The 23,658-nt window shown below is 41.9% G+C and overlaps 1 protein-coding gene across 11 annotated transcripts in view; it reads right to left on the minus strand.

Moving 5' to 3' along the window:
* Nucleotides 1-23,658, minus strand: part of ZNF827 (zinc finger protein 827) — a 163,537-nt gene that overhangs the window by 56,344 nt on the left and 83,535 nt on the right. For all 11 annotated transcript variants that reach the window (XM_044767168.2, XM_044767172.2, XM_044767171.2 and 8 more), the window contains exons 6-8: nucleotides 19,863-20,102; nucleotides 17,462-17,519; nucleotides 920-1,023 (exon numbers count right to left, since the gene is read on the minus strand). In XM_044767168.2, the coding sequence (XP_044623103.1) occupies nucleotides 920-1,023; nucleotides 17,462-17,519; nucleotides 19,863-20,102 (402 nt within the window). The remainder of the gene's footprint in view (nucleotides 1-919; nucleotides 1,024-17,461; nucleotides 17,520-19,862; nucleotides 20,103-23,658) is intronic.

Raw genomic sequence — 23,658 nt, forward strand, 5'->3', positions numbered from 1 at the left:
CCAACAACCTTGCTGTGAGTCCTTCCCGCACACGCAAAGCCTTGGTGTCCCACCGCTCCCCTGGACAAATAAATGGGTGTGGATGCCACCAAGAGCTTCTGAAATTCTTTCAATGGCTGGGAACAAAGGTAACAACAGCAGGAAGTTTCCCAGCTGCTGGATTACTGTCGGGGGTGGCGTTGGGGGCAGGTAGGAATTATGGGCTACTGTGCAGTGGTTCTCAAATGTTCTCCTTTCATAGTAACTCTGAAAACACACACACAAGCCCTGAAGGATGGCCATGTTGCCGATAAGAGGACAACAAGCACATCTTTCCTTTTACTCCGGAAAGAAGAAAAGAAAAAGGAAGAATGGAGAAGAAATTATGTTTTGATGTTGAGATGGCAAAAAGGAGCCTTAGATGGATATATGCAGGTACCGTGACTAAGAAGAGAGGCGAAATCTGAGTGGCAAGATTGTCTTAACGACCTGTGTTGCTTCCATGGAAACCAAAGTGGTCTCTGCGGGGGCCCACACCCCACTGGGGTCACGGCCTTCCCTGTTGGAGATCAGTGTCCCTGCCAGTGCCCTCCTATGTCTTCTTGGCTGCCTGCCTGAAATACTGACAATGTGTAAAGCAAATCATTTTCAGGTCATACTTCACTATTTTGAAGAAAAAGAAATTCACTCCACGAATGAAACATCAGCGGGGAAAGAACAATAAGGTCCAAAAGCAAAGAGGAAGAGTTTTATTAACTGTTGCATTTTATTTTAATATACTTTGTGGCTGTTTAAATTGAGTTTCTCCCTCTTTTTAAAAATCCAGCTTCATATGAATAACTTCAACATACAAGCTGAAAGAATCTGAAAATTCACACATTTCAGAAAAGTAATTTGTAAGCAATCAATAGCAGCAGCAAAGTCAACACCATTTCCATACCTGGTGCTGATATTCTTCCGTGAAGCACAGATTCACCAGGCAGCACATCTTTTGAATTGGAGGTGAATGGTGATTGTCTAAATGTATCTTCTGAAAAGAAAGGGCTGGGGGTGGGAGAGGAGGAGTGAAGTTTAGTAAATTAAAGTTATTTGAGATACCCAGAGCATCTGGCCCCAAATATATATATACACACACACACACAAGTGCTGGATAAGGATTTTTTTTTTTAAATAGTGTTTAGAGAATATAAGAAGATTATGCTTAAAATGGAGAGAGAGAAAATATATTACATCAGACAAGTGCCATCTGTACATTCTGCCTATTGGTTTTATATTTAAGGTGAATATACGAAACTTCATCTCTGAAATATTGTTAAACCACAGTCGGGACAGCTGAACAGTACATTTTACTCTTGCACTGTATGTTCTGCGAGGGAGTTGTGCCCAAATGAAGATCAACCGCCTGGGTCAGAACCAGAAAGGCCTGATTGAGATTCTTCCCAGGGGGGTGATAGGTCTGCCCTGGCTCACCCACGTGCTGTCACCTGACCCCTCAGGGACCAACACACCTCAGAAGGGTGGCCAGCTGGAGTCAGGGGCCATTGTGCTGAAGGAGATAAGTCACTGGTCCCCACAGAAACCGAGACTGCATCCTAGAATTGTCTTGGTTCGGAAGGAGTTAAAGTCAGCTAATGGGGCAGCCAGAAAGGACCCCGGAGTGGGGCACCTTCACTCTCCAGGAAACGCAAGCGATTCTAAGCTCCCCTTAGTGACTCAGCTAGAACTAGAACCAGACACCAGACACCCAGCCAGGGTTTTCCCCTAATACCACAGCCACAGTGAACACCAAGGCTGTGGATGCTTTGAATCAGAGGATTTTAAACCAATCACAGCATCCATCTTGCATGCCGCCAAATTGCAAATCAGAATTGCAATCACAAGTGCAAATCCTGGAGGGTACACCAGAATCCATCTGGGAGAACAGAAAGCCCTATTTATCTACAACACAGAAGATTTAACGGAGGGAATTGGGCACATAGGTGGTGGAAGGTTCATGGGGGCAGTAATGCAGCCCAGAGACAGGAAGAGCAGGAGGCCACCTGCACCATGATGCTGGACGGACAAAAGGCGGAGGTAAATGGAGCCCAGGGGCTGGGGCCACCTGGTGGGAGATGGAGCCATGGAGGAGATGCAACTGCTGCAGGAGACAGAGAGAGAGGGGGACAAATACCTCAGCTCATCCTTAAGCCCCACCCTCATCTCCCACCAGGGCCTCTGATTGGCCAAACCCTCCCAGAAGCCAGAGAAACACAGCCTGTAGGGGTCAGGGCTGCTGCTGCACCACCACTCCTCACCCAAAACCACAAATCAGGAGAAGGAATAGATCTGAGGGCACACAAGGCTAGGACTGCATGACGGGTGTTGCTTTTCTAAACATGCCACATGGCCATGGTGACTATTATTAAATACTACATTTCCTTTTTAACGTTTAATAATAGTAACCATAAAATGGTTAAATGATAAATATGGAACACATATTTTTAAAAAGTAAACCATACATTAATAAACAATATAGTTTTACATGACTGTTAGGCTAGATTTAATGGAATTTTGTATGGCATGCTTTTTAGTTATATCTTAAACAGAAAACTATTTGAATAGGCTTAAAAAGTAAACCAGCTATAGGCTAGTAGGTGATGGGGAGTGCGGAGACATGGTTTTATGCCAAACACCTCATAACCTGCAACTGATACAGAATATTTGAAAGGATAGGCAACACAGCACGGTGGCTAAGAGCATGTGCTTGAGGGCAGGCAGTTCTGGGTTCAAATTCCAGCTCCACCACTTACGGCTGTGTGGTCTTGCACATATTATTTAACTTCTCTGAGTTAAATAATTTAAATAATTTAAATAAATTTAAATAATTTAAATTCTTCTAATTTCTTGTCTATAAAATGGGATGCTACCAGCATTCACACCTCAGAGAGGAGCTGTGAGAACTGAATAAGAGAGCCCACGGAATATGCTTTTCATAGGGCCTGGTAAACAGTAAGTGCTCCATAAATGTGAACTATTTTTTATTTGTCTCTCTGTCTAGCCCAAAGGGAAGCATAAATTAATCAACTTTTCCTCACAAGTTGACAGAAAGTATACTAGTTCCTTGTATAAAATGAATTTGAAAAAAAGGGTGCTCTGATTTTGAAGGGTTGGCTGACAGGTGGGGTGATCAGGTGAACTTCCGGCTCTTCCATAAAGAAAACTGTCTAGAATCAAAAAACTCTGAGGGGGGTAGAGACCCTGAAGGGCTGTTGGTCAAACCCAGAGTGTCAGATTTCTGTTCCCATCTCATTAACTCTGAAACTTCTATACGAGGTGACATTGACATCCGCGTGCATGAGTGGACGGTTCACATGGGAAACACCATGGGGTGGCCCTTGGGCACAGGGTAAAGGTCAGGCAATGGGCCTGCGTGTTACTTGACTCTATAGAAATTCCCTTGAAATCCGAGAGCTTGGGGGAACCCATGGAACTGTTCGGTGTGAAATGTGGAGACCCCCCTTTGAGGACACTGAGAGTCCCAAGAGGGCCCCCTGAAAAGGTTTCTAGAAATATCACCCTTCTTGCCACAGAGAAACATGTGCAGTTTCCCTCAGTTTTACAGTCACCGTTTAGTGAGTCCCCATGTGCCAGGCACTGGGAACACAACGGTCAGCAGCACTGGCTACGGCTGCCAATCTCAGGGAGCGCAAAGACCTGTGAGGGTACGTGAACGGGACTAATGCTGTGGAAGAGAGGGCACGCAGCGGCGTCAACAGCGGGGTCTGACCTAGTCAGGTAGGGCTTTTCTGCAGAAGCCACAACTGAGCTAAGACCTGAATGGAGAGTAGGGTGGTTAGGGTTCCAAGGGGCTGGGGAAAGTGTCCACCCGACACAGAGAGAACATAACCAATCTGCGGAGCTGGCAGGGGCCCATTGTAGCGGGAGAGCAGGCTGGAGCAGTGGGTGGGTACGCCGCTTGCAAGGATCATGGTTTTACTTTTTTTAAAGATTGGCACATGAGCTAACATCTGTTGCCAATCTTTTTTTCCCCTTCCTTCTTCTCCCCAAAGCCCCCCAGTACATAGTTGTACATTCTAGTTGTAGGTCCTTCTGGCTGTGCTATGTGGGATGCCGCCTCAGCATGGCCTGATCAGCGGTGCCATGTCCGTGCCCAGGAACTCAGCGGGCAAAACTCCGGGCCGCGGAAGCGGAGCATGTGAACTTGACCACTGGGCCACGGGGAGTGTGGTTTTGTCCTAACAGTAGTGGGAAGCCCTGCATTGTTTTAAGTAAGAGGGGGGACAGAATAGGATTTCCCTTTCGGGAACCTCGGCCTTAGGGGCTTGCAGAAGACAAGGCAGGTGGCCAGAGCAGCAGTCCATATGGGACATGGTGAGGCTGGTGGCCAATGTTTCAAACCAGCAGTGACACATGCAGATTGAAAAATAGCTTAAAAACAGGGCAGGTAAAGATCACAGGTACATTTAAAACTAACCCTAAGGTTTCCAGGCGAACCAGGCAGAGGCTGCCATGTTCCATGCTGGAAATAGCCTTCTCGGTTTGCTAAGTGGAAACGGGCTAGCTCTGCATTGTCACATGCTCTCTTCAGCAGCAGAGATTTCTACTGATGTGAGGAGCGAAGCCCTATTATCACCAAGCCGCTCAGAAGAAATTGAGTTGAATGGGAGACAATCACTGAAGGAAACAACATTCCAAATAATTTTCTACCCTGGATGCCAGCTTTATCCTGAATAGAAAGGAATAGATTTCTTCTGAAGGACCCGAGAATTAGAAGGGAGTCACGTTGTATACTAAAAATGCACAGAAGGACCAGCAATGTCATGGGGCAAAGAATGAATGGAGAAATTCTCACAAGTCAAGGCAGCTTAAACCTAGTATAAGGTCTTACCCATAAGAAGATATTAGGTTAACAGAGCATCAGTCTCAGGCCAAATGCACTGATGCTCTGCTCTGCATTTGTATCCACTCACAGCGGGAGGTGGGGAGTGACATGCTTTAGCCCAGAGTTTGGAATGAGAAGGATCTGAGTCTGAATTCCATATTCGCCACTTAACAGTCAAGTGACCTTAGTCAGGTCAACAACCTCTCTTGCCTTAGTTTCATCATCGTAAAAGAGGTTTAAAAGTCCCATCTTTATGGGGTGCCGCAAGGGTTGAATAAGATACTTCATGTTAAAGTTTAAGTACCTGCTCAATAAAAAATAGCAACAAACACATATATTGCTTACTAAGTATCTGGTACTGCTGTGAAGTGCTTTGTGTGCATTAGCATCACTTCATTCTCACAAGGACCCTGTGGGGTGGCTACCATTATTATTATCCGTATTTTACAGATGAGGAGACTCAGGCATATATAAGTTATGTAATTGTCCCTTCCCATGAACTGAGCCAGGATTTGAATCCAGGCAGGCTGGCATCTCAGTCTGCACTCTTACTGTTAAGCTACCGTGCCTTTTGTGTGGTCTCTTAACATTGAAGCAACTCATGGACAATCCAGAACCATAGATCCTTCTTGGAATGGACAGAGCGAAAAGGAAGAGATAGAGGAAGGAGGGATGAAGGGGAGGTGGGAGCAGCCATTTCAGTGCTCAGGATCCTAGGTACCTGAAGGAGGACTTTTTCAACTGAAAAATAGAGAAAGTGATTTTAGTCTTTACTTCTCTCTAGAAGTTAAGATGTGTCCCAATTTTTTAAACTTCTGCAACCCAGGAGCCTAGTCAATTTACATCGTAAACATTCGCCACTGCCTGTGCCCAATGCCTCTGAGGGCAAGCTCATCTCTGTTATTAAGCCTAAATGAAGAGGGGAAGGTAATGAGGTCATTGGGTGTTTGTAAACCTCCACTTCAACCCAGATATGAAGTTCATGGTAGCACTATGGCTACACAGACATCTGTATATTAATCTTCTGGCCACCTAAATTGCATTCATGTTTTAGGAAGAGGAGAAGGAGGGAAAACCAAACTCGGAGCATGTCCTATACAGCATGTGCTTGTTTAATGGGATTAGATCTCCAATAACGTGGGTCATCTTTAACTCTCCGCTCATGTTCTGAGGACAGAAGACACTGTACTTGTAACTTAGCACTGAGCAATGTAATGTCTAGAATGCTGAGATATTTCTCAAGCTCCTTTTCTTCTCCTGTGCCTGAGCGTGTTTGTGAAGTGCAGAAGCCCATCTGCTCTCAGCGATGCCCAGCTTTGCACTGGACAAAGCTGGCACCTCATTCATGCTGCGGGAACTGCCAGGGGTGGGAGAGGGCGGCAGAGAGGGACGTGCCAGGAGATGGCCGACGCAACATGAACCGGGTCTGCATCTTCCCAGGAAGGAAAATAATAAATGAAATGCAGACTTTACAATGTATGTGACTCTGGGGCACGTTTGTACCGTCCTTCATCTGGTAACTTAGACAGTTACGAATTCTTCTAGAAGAGGAGCCAGTTTGGGAGTATTGCATGGCTCTCACTTCCTGACTCCCTAGCTGCCTGAACTTCAGTCATTTCACTCTGAAAAAGCCCCTCTAACAGAAAGTGAGCTAAAGAAGTAGAAAAATGCAAAAATGGTCAAAAAACCGATTTATTTCGAACTACTGTTTTTTGTAAAAAGTTGGTAGAGGAGGAGGTTGAAACTAACAGCTAATGAGCGAGGGAATGGTCACTTATTCTCATTTAACAAAATCATCATCTACCACAACATATTCCCTTTGGGCCTGGTCGAACACAGGCTACCTGGAAGACTCAGCTAATTCGTAAAAATATTCAATAAATACTCAGAAGCAGCATCTGGAAGCTGTTGGTGTAGACTCAGAATCGCTCAACTCCCCCATGACTTTTCCTGCCTTTTGTTACTTAGAAAATACAAAACTTTTATCTACTCAAGTTTCTTTTCTGGATAAAAATAAAACGGACATTGAATGCGTATTTTTCTTTTGCTCCTGTAGAAAATCTAAGGGTTAAAATACGAAAGGGGCCTCCTGTCACTGTGACTGGACAATTCCAGGCATTAGATGACATGGGCTGTAGGGTCAACAGCAAGAGGCTGTAAAAAGAAAAGATTTACAATAAATAATAAAACAGTTCATAAAAGATTATAGCTCTAAATAGCGATACATTTGCTAAGTGCCAATTGTGGCACAAATATTTCCACCTTTCACATCTGAGTGCCAACAGGGAGCTCCACTTCATGCAGAACAGAAAACCCATCTCCTTAAAAACAACCCTCCCTGTGTGCCACCACTGAAACCAAAACGTTACGGGAATTCTCATTTTGACGGCAACAGCAAAACAAAACAAAAAGAAAAAGGAAAAGGTGGATTCAGAATGTAAGAGAAAGTTAAGAGAAAAGCTTCATGTTTAGTAACGACACAATAATTTTAAAGGAACAACAGAGAATAAATAATTTTTTTTCTTTCTAAAAGACAATAATCATAACTTTTAGGATAGAACTTCGGGAGGGAAAATAGAAAAGATTAAATGAGGGAGAAAAAAGAAGACTTTGTTCTGTAACAAGTTTGTACCCAGAACCCATAAGGATCTAGGTATTTCAGGGTGGAATGAAATTCTATTAAATGTAAGAGTTTCAGATAAATCATTCTGAAGTGATATTCTGACTTCACACATAGACAATTTTCTCCTTAATGAATATAAAAATTGGTGTATTTTCAAGTAAAAGTACTTGATTATCTATTCAGCTATGTATCATACAACATCACAGGGCTTCAGGATTTTTTCCAAGACCTGGGTAAAATATGTCCAAAAAGATTTAGGTTAATTTTTATTTTGTTTTAAGGAAATTTTAAGAACAAATGATCTGAATTAGATATTTCTCAGAAGCCACATATCATGAACGAAGAGCCAGAATCCCCACTCTGGGCTGGAAAAGTTCTGTGGGAGCCAATGTTCTCTCTCTAGATGCTACCTGTGCCCCAGCAGATCCCAGACCCTGGGCCACCCCCCCAGATCGCAGTCTATCCCTGTTAACAGGGCCCGCCTCAATCTCTACTCAGCCCCAGCTATTAATTCAGGTCACTGAAATACTAGTTTTCTGTACTGATGTATCATGTTATTTTTTAGGAACTAAAATTCCATATGTTTATCTAAAACCATTGTACTGGTATTTTTAAAACTCTGACCTCTGAATCACTTAGACCTTGAGACATACCCCGGGAGTGATACACTGCATTAACATTTTGAAGTGAACAGGAAGCACCAGTTGAGAAAACAATCTTCCATGCCTCCAAAAGCCAAAGAAGAGACAGGCGCTAGACTAAATTATTCCAAGAATAAACCTTACTCTAGCTCAAAGACTTTCTGAACATGTGGAATATGAATGTGACAGATAGAAACGGATACAGGTAATTTCCACATGGAATCTCCATATACATATAATGAAATTAAAGGAAATGAGAACAAATCAGAAATGTTTTCTTTGAACAAAACCTAGACCTTGCTAACAATAACAGATTAAAGTCTTTGCCAAAAGGTTTTCTTTTTAAGCTTTTAAACATATCAAATAAGAAAGATGGAATTATTTGAAGACAAGGAATAGGGCAAATATCTGGATTAGGGTTATAACTATCTTCTCGACATTCCTCAAGTCTTCTAAGGTCAGAAGAAACTTTCTGAGAAGCTGGAATAGCTTGCACGAAAATATGCTCACAACTCAACAACAAAAACACTGCCACACTTTATTTTTAGATATTCCATTTTTAAATAAGATCAAATGACATTATTTCATTTCCAACTTAATTTTCATGATTAATGCAATTTCCCTCATTTTTAGGTAGTGCTTTTTTTGTCAAATATTACTGTCTTTGGTTAATTTATTTGCAAATAATTTAGAATAACAGATGGTTAATATTTATTTTTTATATATGTACAGACTATGTGTTTTGTAATATGTTTATAAATGACTGCATTTGAAATATATTAAATGCTTAGTTCCAAAGATTTTGTAAAGAATTTTGAGCACTTTTTAAATCCTGATAAAGTCATTTTTCTCCGGTATAGCAACCACTAAACGTCACTTCGGATAGTATGTGCTCATTCTAACTTCTGGCTTGGGCCCTCAATTTCATTTTGGATGAGATTGTGTAGCTGCTTCTTCTGAAATGGGTCCAGATATTAACATTTTCGGTATAAAAGTCAGTGCCAGTTTTCCTATTAATATTCATGCAGTCAGTTACAAGGGTAATCCATAATGAAAGAAAACAGTTTTAATGGTGCTCATGAACACTGTCCTCCTTTTTCCAACATCACAGAAATGAGGACCCCCCTATTCTTGAACGATTTTATTTATTTACCTGTTTTAATAAAGGAACCCTGGGTGGCAGGTCAGGGGACGCAGAGGTGGAGAAGATGCTCAAGATTAAAAACGATTGCCAGTGTCTGACCTGAAGAGAACTCTGACCATCTGAACAGCAAGGTCCCTATTCAAGCTTAAAAGAGACGCAACAGAGAAGACCTCCCATGACCCCAGTGGGCTGGGCCTGGGGACCCGGTCATCGATCGTGTTGGGCCCACATATTTTCAAAGAAAGAAAGACTGCAGTGAATAAAACTTGAAATAATAGCTATACATTGGCAAGCTTCAGCTGGGGCATTTATTTACAAATTGAGGCTGGCATTGCAGATTGAGTGGATTTCTAAAAGGGGCTTGTGGGCAGATGAAGAACCCAAGGTCATGCCTTCATTCTACTACCTATATAGGCATCAGATTTTCTTCTTTAATTTTTGGAGGTGACAAGAAGGCTCAGATATGCTTCCTTCTCCTCCTAGTCCATTGATACGGCTGTGCACTTGGCACAGATAGAAACTTCTTGGTAATTAAAAACCAATCACACATGTTGCTAATTTTGTAAGGTATGCAATGGTATTGTGGAAAATATCCTTATTTTTCAGAGACATATATCAAAGAATCTGGGAGTGAATGTTATGATGTCTGGGATGTGATTTAAAATATCGGGGAGAAAAGGATTGGTGAAGTAAGCGTGGCAAATGGTTGTTCAATCTGAGTGATGGGGATACGGTGGTTTGCTTTCTTCTACTTTGTTTTGAAATTTTTCATAATTAAAAAAAAACCCCAATAGCGACAATCAAACAAAAATTCCAACCCAGACAAACCACTAAAGAGAATGATAAATGACAGTAAAAGAAAATATGCACAAGAACAAATGCAAATGCCTCCCCATGAACGAAACACTCGATATCACTAGGAATCAATAAATGAAAAGGTTTTGACTGTAAGATATAATTTTTGCCCTCCCAATTTGTAAAAGTTTTTTTTTTTTTTAATGATAAAGCACAGAGACCTGGGAAATTCTCTCCCTCTTTCTCAATAGCTTCTGGTAGAATTGTAGATTCAACCTTTTTGAAAGTCAATTAGACAATTCACAGCAAAAGCCTGAAAACTGTGAATGCTTTTTTGGAGTTGGATTATCCCAGCATCATTCATATTAGCAACAATTCGGGAAAACAAAACCAAACCAAACCCTTGATATCCAAGAGGAGACTGATTAAAGAAACTATGACACATGGAAACACTGAATCCTATAAAAACATTAAAAGAACAACATTGAGTTATGTTTACTGACATGGAAAGAAGATCTCAATATACAGCTAAGTGAAAAGAGAAGATTACAAAACTGTATAGATAGTAGGACCCAATTTTTATAGGAAAGTATACAGATATAAATAGAAAAAAATTCAGCCAAGATACACACCACCAGCTTAGCAGTGGCTGTCTCTGGGTAGCAGGATAGACTATAAATGATTCTTTTTTCTTCTTTACGTTCTCCTATATTCTCTGGAAATAAGTTATTTTTAAAACTTAAAAAAAGCTTAAGTTTTACAGTTTAGGATCCTTTATTTTTAAAGAGAGTCTTAGTCTTTTAAAGAGTAAGCTGAGAGATGATATTATTGAAGGCAGTTGTGAAAGACACAGGCAGAGACAACTCTATCTAAATTATGATCCCACCAGTGTTAACTTCAGGTGCAGATGCCCAAAAGATATGGAAGGAAGAGGCTGTTTAAAATAATACAGAACAACAGAGCATCTTGGGAAGAAATATATATTGGTAAGGTTTTTTATTTTCTTCTCTGAAAAGTATAAATGCCTTCTATTTAGTGTTGTCTTAGAGGCGGGCCAATCAGTACAACCTAACACCAAGTTTTCAAGGAACAATTCCTGTGGCAGCGGCTCTAGCATTCATCCACTGTGGAGCCAGGAAACTTCTCAGGACAAGGAACACAATGCCAGGCCTTGTGGAGGGCCGCTGCAGTGGGAGGCCAGACCGGGGGAGCTGGAGCCAACCGCAGGCCACGGAAGTGAACCTGCACATCCAGATCGGCGAAATGTCAGCCTGTGGAGGGACCTGGATCTCCCACAGGAATCTGACGTTGTACACAAACAAGGACAACGGGCTTTCTGCTGAGGGGAGCAGGCAATACATGAACAGAGCCTTCTCTGCAGTGTCACAAGAGTCTGTCCTGTGGAAGTTGCAGGGAACATCAGTGAAACGTGGATGCTCCCTGGCCTGTGGCATCATTCAACAGGGCTTTTAACCCCTAAACAGGAGCCAATCCTTGAATAGTTGATAAATTTCTAGTAACAACCGTGGAGACACTCTTGGGAGAAAATCCCAGATAAAAAGAATAGGATTGAAGATGGCACCCAAGCCAAATATACCTTTTGGTCATGTCAACTCTACATAACCTATCAAAAGTGACGAGGAGAGAATATGGGTTCTGGATGTCTACTTATAGAGAGCTACAAATTTATACTTCAGTCCTTACTATTCTGGGTTATAAAAACAAGAGAGAATGCTGTTGCAAGCCAGTAGAAATAAAGTTGGGAGAGCTCATGGAAAATGAAGAAGAGAAAGGCACAGCCCTCTTCAGGTCCTGAAAAGGAGATTTAAATGTGCGTCTTCACAGTAACAATATGCTAAACAGTTCTGGAAGCATATTGTTTCAACTGTAACGGTTCAATACAGATGTCACAGATGGCAGGAAAAATGGCAGAGGGTGATACCTACAGGACAATGGAGTATAGGAACAGATAAAAGTACTGAAGAAGGTTTGGTGAAACGCAAAGGATAAAACTTCAAATGTAGCAATGCACTAAGTAGTTTCAGGCTATATGTTCTAAAAAAATAATCTATTGTTTTCAGGGATGAGTTTTAATTTCTCTGAAAAATGAAAACTCAGAGGTAAGTTGAAAAGGATGTATTGCCAATGAAAAGACTCTCAAGTCAACATTTGTGTCAGGGCAGCTACAGACAGCAGAGCAGGCTGTGCACTGCACAAAGGTACCATATCTGGGGGGGCATACTCAACATCACAGACATTGAAGATTTACGTACTTATGATGACAGTATTCCAGTAGATGGCAGTGTCTTGAGGAAGGGTGTTTTTTAAGAATTTGCAATGGCCCACCAACAGTCTTGACTTCACCAAAAAAGCATTGACTGTCCTAACTGAAGGGACTCCATGAAATTAGTAGCAATTTTCATTTTATAGAAATAAAATTCTCAGTGTATTTAATCTTAAAGTCATAAAATACAAAGGATGAAGAAAATATACGGAGAGCTTCTCAAAAATCACCAAGTTCATTTGCCCTGTTTCCTGTTTGTTTTCTTAATTGCTTCTGTCTAATCCAGTGTTCTTTATACGTCATCTTTTACTTTTTAGGTAATGGAACATTATTCTCTTATGCCTTCTAAAAGACAAAAAGGGGAAATTGCACAAATTGAGGCAGTACATCATGCTTTTATAAATTTGTGCAATTCTATTACTGAATCATAAATATTTAAGGACACGCATCCAAATCATCACACAGAAAAATTCTATATCGGACGCTTCCAAGTACATATGTCTTTTGGTAAACACTGTAAGTACCATTATCTAAATCATAGAAAAACAGCCCGCATTTCAAATTCTGAAAACTGGGCAAATTAAATGTTCGTCGGCACAGCATGATATGAGTCTACCTTTCTCTGATGTTCCCACTTCTGTTTTTTGTCTAGTAATGGAGAAAAACACAATTTGGGTAAATACTTCCTTGCTTTTGGAGTAAAGCAAGCCAGGTGCGAGAAGTTTTTCTTATAGGCCTGCAATCTTATATCCCCATGGACACTCAATTATTAATGGGAAAAAAGAGAACAAATAACCAAGAGAGGGTTCTTGGCAGCCATTGTTTGAAGTTCATGGTGTTACACGACATCGAGCATGTCCAATTCACCTGCCAGGAGCTATCTGATTCTTACTCTAGGGTTCCATTTTCCTATTTCAATCTTATCCAGCATCTGGCTGGGTGATGGTCCATGTCAGAAGATGTAGATCTTCTTTTTATTCCATTAAACTTCAGGATCTGGTTATGATATCACGGCTCATATATTTTCATCTACAAATGATCATATTAGCTGGTTATCTGGCTCCCTGTAGAACCTTGGCTTGTGCTGGGAAAGGAATACAAAAATCAGGATTTCATTAGTCTCTTAAGTGTCCAGTCCCTCTGCTTTCATGGGTCTGGCTGGACTGTCTCCTCATCTCATTTGTCAGGTAGAATGGCATTAAGAACACTCAGTCCACACACTATCTCAAAGAAGATGCACAGCCTTCTTTATACTTAGATTGAATTTTCCAGACTCTAAGGTTAAACAGGCAAAAGAACTGCTGTTTTAGCATTTACAGTGAAGTGCCAGCTAAAGGGCTGCCTCAGTGGAGGTGCCCCTAGGAGGGCAGAGACAAGGGTGGAACGAAGGGATGAGGCCAAGGCATTGGTAAGCAGGACCACATGATCCGATCACCCCAGCTGCTAAGGAGATTGATTTTTCTGCCTGGCTCCATGGTGTGCTTTGGTGAACTGTTTTTCTCCTTTACTTTTGGGAAGACGATACTAATTTAAGCAGCTGAGTCTAAGTTCTTAGGGTGAAAAAAAAACAGGCATTCGCAAACTAGCTCTTAAAATGAAGTGAGGGATTTGCTTCAAAATAATTTGGGGGGAGGGAGAACAAAAGCAGGGGAGAGATGAAACCACATAGGTCATGAATTGATAGTTGTTCAAACAGTGATGGGTACAATCTCTACTTTTGTACATGTTCGAAATTTTCCATTGTAAGAGCTTTTTTAAAGATAAGAGAGACTCAATGATCTGGAAACTTGCTAGTTATTATGTTCAACCTTTAGCTTCACCTAAACCTCTTTTTAAAAATTGCTAACAAGGAATGCTGTCTAACATCATTTTCTCTCTCCATATCTGCCCATCTTACAACAGAGGTATTAACAAACAGCAGAACCGCCAATGGTCAGCCATGATGAGGGAGGGTTTGATGAGCAAGAAGGTGCAATCATCAGTCCACACGGGATGGAGAGTGAGCTCTACACACATCCACAGCCTTGCTGTTCTCTTGGTGCCTGGGCATGGGAATCAGCACCCTGTGTCTCAGTGGTAAGCACACAATGGAATGCTGAGCTACAGAGCACTTCATCCTGGGTTGCTACACTTTTCCTTAGTTCTTGCGGTTAATGAAAATCAAGATCAATAATGATAAACAACTGTGGGGGAAGTTGTGGGTTTATAAAAGACAAGGAGAGAATCCGCTTCTTTCTTCAGTACTGCACGTTGCTACTCTCTCATTGTTCTCTGGGATATCCAGACCGCAGGAGCAGTGGAGGAACTCAGACAACCACTGGCATTTGGAAGAGCCTGAACTCAATATTGTGCTGAGGCCAGCGTCCCAAAGCTGCCCTTCAGAACTAAACTATCTCAAATGTACCTAGCAACTCTCAAACATGGAAGATTTTGAACTTGATTCCAATCATGAGCCATTGCTCTGGACAGTCAGCTTCTTCTAGGAAACCAAACATGGGAAATCTGATAACCAACCAAACATCCCACTAAGTACTTAAAAATCTGGAGATAGGGAAATTTGGAGGCTGGATATAAGTCTTTTTGAAAACCATCACAAATCATACCTTAAAACATAACCCACAAGCTGACCTTGTGCATACAAAATAAGAGTTCCTTCTAAAACAGGGATCCAAAAAGAAGACAGAGAATTGGCATTTTTTCCCATCCCTGCGATCAGTCAACTCAGGTTAAAGAGGATTTCTTGGCACAAGGCAGCTGGATGCTATTCCACCTGAAGTAATGAAGTGAGAAGGTAAAAAAGAGACCTATTTGAGAAGAGGCTAATTGAGCAAGTCACCTACTCAAAGGAAAAATAAAAGCACACCAAGGAGTTTGTAGAAGAACAATAAACCAAGAATTCTGGAACACTGTATCATGCCAGGGGCTCACAGGAAGCACTTTTTCTTTTGCTTTGGGCAAAAGATCTGATTTGGATTTCTTCTTACTCATAATCTCCCAGCAACAGGAGAATTTAAGGATTGCTTCATTTTTGCCAAATGGCTAAAAAAATTTCTCTTCTAGCCTATAATTATGCTTTAGCTCCAGCCAAGGCAATTTAGGCTATGAGGTACATTTCACTTAGGGGCGAGTCCAAACCTCCTCTTACCTCTTCCCAGAGAACACCTGAACAGCATAAAATAACATGGTCTTGCAGCATACCTTTCTGTTATATAAATATTATCATGTAATCTTAAACACCCAGCAGAAAACCTCCACAGGAGATGCTGCTGGAGTCCTGCCCAGATCTGCTTCATACACTAGCGCAGTCACCCCAAGTTGCTGGGAGGGTTGGTGGCTAACACTGAGTGAGACCTGCCCTCACCATTGGAGCCCCCTCACCTGGGAGGTTACACACCCCTGCTAAAGTTAGTGAATAATAAGGGGGGAAAAAGGGCTGGGCCCCTTGCCTCAGGGCAGGATTTGCTCTGTGGTGCAATTCATGCTCCAGAATTCTCTCTGGGATAGAGCTGAAGCTAGAATCCACCTAAAGCCCCATCCTTGCTCAGCTCCCTCTCCTTCCCTCTCCTGCCCCATCACTTCCCTGCAGGCTCCTCTGAGAGCACTCCCTCAGTAAATAAAGCCCCTCCATAGGAATTCCCGTCTCAGGCTCTGCTTCTAGGGAACCTGACCTGTGCACTTTGAGAAGCCTATGGAAGCAAATTAAAATGAACATTTATTATTTTTAGGCGCCGTCTTTCAATATCTACCAATCCAGACAATTTCATGTGTTTAGACCCATGGGCACAGGCATAGATACTAAATAGTCTTAAGACGACACGTAGAAGGTAGGCTGAAATCCGTGGTAGCTCATATCTCCAATTTGGGCATCCAACTTAAGAGATAAATAGCCTTTCCAGCCATTCATTTCCCAATAAAATGCACAGACCAGATCGAAAGCCCCATTTTCCATCTGTGCGCTTTTATACGGAGACAAGGCTAACGCCACTCTTCCGTGGAAAGTGGAGGTTCCTTTCCTTAATACTATATAAACTCTGTGTGAGGCAAGTTGGCTCTGTTTTCATTGCTGTTTGATATGTGATATTCTTAAATTCCAATTCATAGAGTTAAGAAGAAAAAACAACTCAGATTAAGGTTCGAATGAGCACTGTCCACATGCCTAATGATGCTCTGAGGTCAATTTACACCATATCAAAAAGAAAAACATTCTTTCTCTTTTGTTGCAAGAATTAAAAGCACAAAACCAATCAATTGCTCCCTTCAGGAAGAATCTGTCTAAACTTGCTCAGGAAAGCAAAGATCCTTGACCTAAAGCCTTCAGAGGGAGAGGTCACACCTCCCCACAGTAGTGGGGTCTGTGCTTGTCGGCGCTGGCCTACAGCAGCTCAGGGCTGGGGGGCCTTGCAGGGCTGGGATGAGCAGCAGCACTGGCTGGTCCTCCTCCTTTTATGTGGCAGACTGATGGGCAGCCCACTCTGGCTGACCTCCCCAAACTGCCTTTGGCAAATGGGAAGCTTCCTTACTTACAGCTATTAGTGATATCAGTTTTCCTGCAATTTTTAAAATGATTGTCTTTCTTCTGCTTTTTAAATGTGTGACCTCCTAACAACGCTGTGAGGTGAAAAGTTGGGATATCCTCGGTGCCAAATTATCAGCCCATAGCCGAAGAGCTACTTGGGAGCCCAGCTGCCATAAGAACCGGGGTCTACCAGCTGAGGGAGGCTTTCCAGAGACAGAGACCCAGCTCCCAATGACACAGAGGCCCAGCTCCCAATGACAGCTGTGCCACCCATTCAAATTCCCAAGGCAAGAAACTTTTGCAAAGTTCTGCAAAATGACATCTACTTCACGAAATTATTGCAAGGAACAAGTAACATATGGAAAACTCCCCAGCAAAGTGACACCTATTAGGGGTTTAATAAATATTAATGGTCTTCCCCTGGGTGTCCTTGTTTTCTGTATTGTTTCCACCAAATGAAAATGGAGGTAAAGGGCGGGAATCCTGGGAACCCAGTGGGAGAAAATGGTTTGGGGAACAAGGTTCTACACGTGATGCGGACCCGATGGCCCACACAGGGGCATTGTGAGGGGACCCTGCACGAAGGGGCTTGCCTACCTGGTGGTCGTCCGGATGGTGTTTTCTTTTGTGTGACTGTTCTCTTTGCTTACTTTTTCTGTAAGGAAAAGAATGAAACACAGACTCTTAGGGCCTTGTCACCCAGCTTGCGTCTTTAAGGCTTAAGCAGAAACATCCTCAACATTTCTCCTTCTTTTTTGTGGTTTTCTTTTGGTTTCTTTTTTAAACATCCAAACCCTCCCTGTCTTACTGCTGAGGGCAATGATCAAAAGCATGTAGATGGCACCCACAAAAATATTTCATTAAAAAACAATCAAAGGGAAACAGTTGCTGAAAAATTTCAACTGTGTTGTCTGATTTTAATTGGGCCTGAGTAGGTACATGTACACATATACACACAGACACACACAGATGTGCACAGTTATTTCCACTCTGTCTTCCCCCAGCCGAAAGTCTCTGCTTTCCTCTGATTCAGCACGAAATCTGCAGTTGTTGCAACCGTTCCGCTTCTGACTTTGATGACAACCTTTAAGCATTTTGTATTGTCAGGCCCCTTTGTGGAAAGGCAATATAAAAAACAGCCGTAAGACCCCTGGGTGCTGCAGCCATTGAGTGCTTATTCTGATAAATGTCACTAGGGACAAAAAAATATCATTAGACAAGAAGAGGTAAACCCTGCCTTACTCTGTCTTGAGGTCTGTATCTACCAGCTGTCAGAAATTATTTAATTAGCTTTCAAGAACACAAAAGTTGAACTCTGGCCTTCCCGATCCAGTTCAAATGTGAGGATTCTGCCCTGACTGTCAGAGCTGCCAATGGCTTCTTTTAAGTATCCAGAGAAAACCTGGCCAACTCTACTCCGGTTTCAGATTTCAACGGCAGGGCGAGTGAAAAACTCCTAATCTTACGGATTTGAGAAAAAATTTAAACAAAGATTTACAACATCTGTCCCACACTTTGTAACACTTGTCTGAAGCTGCTGTGTGCATGTTTGCGTGGACAATTCCTTCCTGTCCACTCAACCGAGACAACGAGGGTGAATGTGGATTCAGAGGCAGCTTCTTTCAGAGAGCAGGAAATTGGGGCTTCATGACTTGCCTGAGGTCACCCAGGCAGTCAGTGACAGCGCCAGGGTGAGAAGTTTTTAGCTGATAGTAGACCGTGATAATGTACTGTGAGAGAACAGACTTTCTGAAAAGAACCACCCTGGCCTCACTCGGGCAAATTTTAACTGCTACATCATTTTCAAAGTTATATTGTTTTTAGATATGCTTTCAACCTGTAAAAAAAAAAAAACTCTTCTATGTTTTGGAGCTTGCAAAGATCTCTGCGTCCTATTAAGTTTACTAAATTAACTATTTCCACCATGGCAGAGCTCTGCACAAACACAGTCCTCATTTGAGAACACGGGGCCGTCATTTTCAGCACTGATAGTTTCACAGCCACGGGGTGTGTCACCAGGTCAACCAGAAGGTGAACTATCACGACAGACACGGAGTCCAGCTTCTTTTCTCTTTCCTGGTATTTTTCTTAAGAGAGGAAAACAAGTGAATACTTAAATAAGGAGGCCTTTAATGGGTGTTTTAAATCTGTTATCCATAAGAAAAGAGTTGATCAAATATTGGTAACAAACTTTACTGACGCATGAACTTCAATATGCAGGCCAATGCTTGACTATGACAAGGTATCTGTATTTCTACATAAATCTGAATCTTATATGTGTGTGTATCATCCTTCTCAATCATGTTCAAACAATCACAGCATATTAAATTTGTTAAGGACGAAGAGTACGCACCTTGAAAGAATTAACAAAGGGAACAACTTAGGTACTAAGACCCTCAACTATTCTATCAAGACACTTAGCTGAGCTGGTAATGACTGCACTTTTAAATTCCAAGTATTCAAAGTAGAAACAGTTGGTTTACAGAAAATGTTCTACTAGGTTATAGCTAGATAAGGGTCCTCATACTTTCATCTTTTGCTTTCCCCTTTCCTTGATTTTTTTTTTTTTTTGGCAAGATACAGTAAAATCTCATTAATTCAGACCACGCTAATTTGGAATTTACGGTAATTCAGTCACCGTTGGAGTAAATTGAAGTTTATCTTTTGCACATTAGGAAAAAAAAGGCTGCTAATCAGATAAACCGCCTAAACAAAATTAGAGGTGAGATGTTTAGCCCAGTCCACAGGAATCATTTGCACAGAATTGAACAGAGTTCTAATTTCAAATGATTCTTAACTATTTATTAAAGAAAGTTTGGCAGGAGTTCTACTTGGTAACATTTTATTAACTGTTGGTTTGAGTGGCAGTATGCATATTAAAGTAACAAAATTGATTTCTGTCTAAAAAAATCCTATAATGTGGGTGTTTTTACTTTGTTACAGTGGCTTTCCTTCCAATTATTCCCAATTATTGACATTTTTCTGCACCTGCACATACCTGACAGTTGAAAGAGGAGCTCGGAAGCCATCTTCACAGAGATATCTTGACTGAAGAGGTTTCTCTCTGGGGGCACTCTGCCCTCTGGCATCTTCTGTAAGGGTTCGGTTTTCTCTCGCCCGATTAAAGTGCTATAGCCAACATTCCGGCTGGGTGATATCGAGACATGCGAGTCCTGGATGTCAACCTCCATGGGTTCCTCTTTAATCTTCACCATCTGAGTTTCCTTGTAGCTTTCCGCTGCAAGCAGGTGAATGAAGAGAAACAAAAACACCAGAGTTTCTTAATTCCGAACCAAACCCAGTTTCTGATCCCAGGGAGAGCTACGAGGATTGCGTCAGGGAGCAGTTTAGAAGACAGCTGCACGGCACACTCACCCACCTGGTTCCCTGAAAAGGGAGGAAACTGAAGCCCATAGAGATTAAGTGACTTATCCAAGGCCACACAAATAGCAAGAGAACCAGGCTGAAGTCTCCAGATCTAGAACTCGGGTTTCCTAACTAGGGTCTCCTGACTACTCCCAGGCACCCTTCTCCTCTGCCTGCTGCTTCCAGAACGGATGGAGAACATGGCAAACATCTGTCATTGTTTCATAACTTACTCAACTTCAGTGACTCAAATATGAGCAAGCATAGTAATACCATGATTTTCTCCATTTTTAAAGTTCTGATCGATATTTTTTCTTTCTCTTCTAGGGCACTGAAATTAAGAAAAGATAAATAAGGTTGATTCAGCTGAGACATTTACACCTTCTAGGAGATAGTAATCCTCAAGACCACCTAGGAAGTTAATTGCAGCCCAAGGATTAGCATTTAGAAAAACAGCAATCCTACAGGTTATAACAACAGTTCAATTCACGGACTGTTCTTGCTTTAGGTGTGACTATTAGATGCTTCTAATATGCATTCTAACATGCATTCACTTTCCAAGATTGGAGTGTCTTTATGTCCATGTGCCCCTTAGAGCTAATGACAGAATATCTTTGAAACCAGGTGGGGCAATTAGCCTAGCTATGTATTTGGGTGATTTTAAAATAAGGCCACACTTTCAAATCAATAAGGATTTATTAGTAACTGCTGTGTACTCAGCACTCTGGAAAACAGGAAACAAAAAGCACTCAGATAGATAGACAGATAGATACATCATGGACAGACAGATAGAGTAGTAGGTTGAATGGCTGAAGATATCTCTATGTCCTAACCCAAGGAAGCTAAGAATGTGACCTTATTTGGAAAAAAGGTATTTGCAGATGTGCTTAAATTAAGGATCTCAAGATGAGATCATCCTGGATTATCCAGGTAGGCCCGAAATCCAATGCCAAGTGTCCTTATAATAGACAGAAAAGGACAAGACACAGACACAGTGGAAAAGGCCATGAAGACCAAGACAGTGCTATAGACTGAACATTTGTGTCTCCCTCACAATTAATACGTGGAAACCTAATTCCCAATGTGATGGTATTTGGAGGTGGGGCCTTTGGGAGGTGATTAGGTCATAAGGGTGGAGCCCTCATAAATGAGATTAGTGCCCGTATAAAGAAGACCCTATAGAGCTCCCTTGGCCCTCTGCCATGTGAGTACGCAGCAAAAAAATGCCTGTCTGTGAAGCTGGAAGAGGGTCCTCACCAGACACTGAACATTCAGACTCCTCAATCTTGGACTTCCTGGCCTCCAGAACTATAAAATAAATTTCTGTTGTTTATAAGCCCCCCAGTCTGTGGTGCTCTGTCACAGCAGCCCAAAGAGACTAAGAGACAGGGACTGAGTTATGCAGCCATAAGCCAAGGATTGCCTGGAGCCACCAGAAACTGGAAGACTCAAGGAAAGATTCTCTCCTAGGTCTTCAGATTTCACACTGCTGGCTCTCAGGCCCCGAGGGAATAAATTTCTGTTGTTCTAAGCTACCAAGTTTGCGGTAATTTGTGAAGGATGGCTGGCTGCATAGATAGATATAACAATAAGAAACAATACAAAGCAGGTGCTGATCTGTGGGACAGTCAGGAGACGTGAAAGGGGAAATCTCATTGCTGTAAGCTGAGTGGTCAGAGGAAACTATGGTTTTCTTGCAAAGTATGAAACAGGCGAAAGTCAAGTACATGTACAGTTTATTGATTTGCAGTAAAGAAGACAGAAGAGCTTTCAAATTAAATGATCAAAATTAATATGGTGCTATCACTACGATCTTATGTAAGAAATGTGCTAATTGTTCTTTTTTCTTCCTGACATTTTACACATGCTTCTCAGGGAAAATGACTTGTTTTTTGACAGCAACTAAACTGCAGGCAACTGTTATATTTAATTTAGATCCCTTCCCCCTTTCTCTATTCCTGCCAAGCTGTTTTTTCTCTGCATGTCTGTGAAGCTCAAAAAAGCCCCAAGTTCATTGATTGAATCATGCTAAAAAAAAAAAAAGAAAAGAAAAGAAGAGTATAAAGCTTTCCAAGTTACACGGTTAGCTTCTTTGCCTTTACTTCCAGTCCATCTGATTCATTCTTGAGTACTGACCCCATCCCCTGCCCCTTTAGGGACTTGGTGACCTGACAGCTGACCTGACCTCCTGCCACATCAGCCATAGGTGCATTGACAATGCACATTTCCCATTTTGTGTTTCTTCCAAGTTGTTCATATTTGGGAAATGACAGTAGGGTCAGTGTCACAGGTAGGTAATGATGTCTCTGAACCCTCCACGTCATTCCAAGGCCTGAAGGCAAACACGAGGAAATACTAGAAAGGGATTCATTTAGTTAAAAAAAAAAAATCTCAACAACATAAAGAGCAAAGCTAGAAAGATGCTTCATTATTCATCTCCCCCAATTCCTTTCCCCAGCTTTGCTCTTGGATTAAACACCACCTGGCTATACATACCACTGAATTTAATAAAATCGGTTTTTAAAAGCTACTTGGGATAATTTCAAGTATGATTTCTAAGAAGTGCTTTCTGCTCTTTCCAGTGACAACTCTTGACCTTTCAAAAATGCACAAAACACTGATCATTGATAAAAACCTTTAGCACTCTTCATCGACACGACAGACTCCACACACACAGAGAAGAGCTTCTAACTGACATCTCAATGGGAAGTGAGACATAACACAATAAATATTTTTATAGTCCTTGCTCTTCCATGCAAGAGCATTGCTGCCAAGTGTTTTCTTGCCTTTTTTTAAAAGCAAGGTTTCGCACTATTGACATTTGGGGTCAGATACTTCTTTGTTGTGGGAGGCTGTGCTGTGCATTGCAGGATGTTTAGCAACATCCCGGGTCTCTACTCACTAGATACAGGCAGCATTGTCCCCGTAGTTGTGAGAACCACAAATAACTCCACACACTGACACTATCCTTTGGGGGCAAAATCACCCCAGCTGTATAGTTTTTTCCACACTCTAGTTTTCAACCCCCATCCCCCCAATTTAATCAGCACCCAAGGCAACGAAGAAAGAAAAAGCTCCTCTGAAGTTCTAGCTTAGGCTCTGCCCCGTATTAAACACCATCTCAGCTGGGTGCCGGGACAGGCTGGCCTAGGATGCAGGAGGCAGGCTGACTTGGGGTTTCTGCTGCAGATCCCCCTTGGTCCAAGGCCAGCTCTCTCCCTTTTGCCTGGGGTGTCCTAACAACAATGGTTGTGTTAATCATTTCACCCACTCTTAGCCTTGACTCCCACGCCCAGGGACATGTCTACACATCCAGGATTTTACTCTTTCCCAACATCTTCCCCCCTCACACACATTGTGAATCCTTTTAGAATCTCTTCCTAAAAGAACAGTATAAATACTAATTTTACCCCAGGTGGCCAATACTG

The sequence above is a fragment of the Equus asinus genome, chromosome 3 (assembly GCF_041296235.1).
Source record: "Equus asinus isolate D_3611 breed Donkey chromosome 3, EquAss-T2T_v2, whole genome shotgun sequence".
NCBI lineage: Eukaryota > Metazoa > Chordata > Mammalia > Perissodactyla > Equidae > Equus > Equus asinus.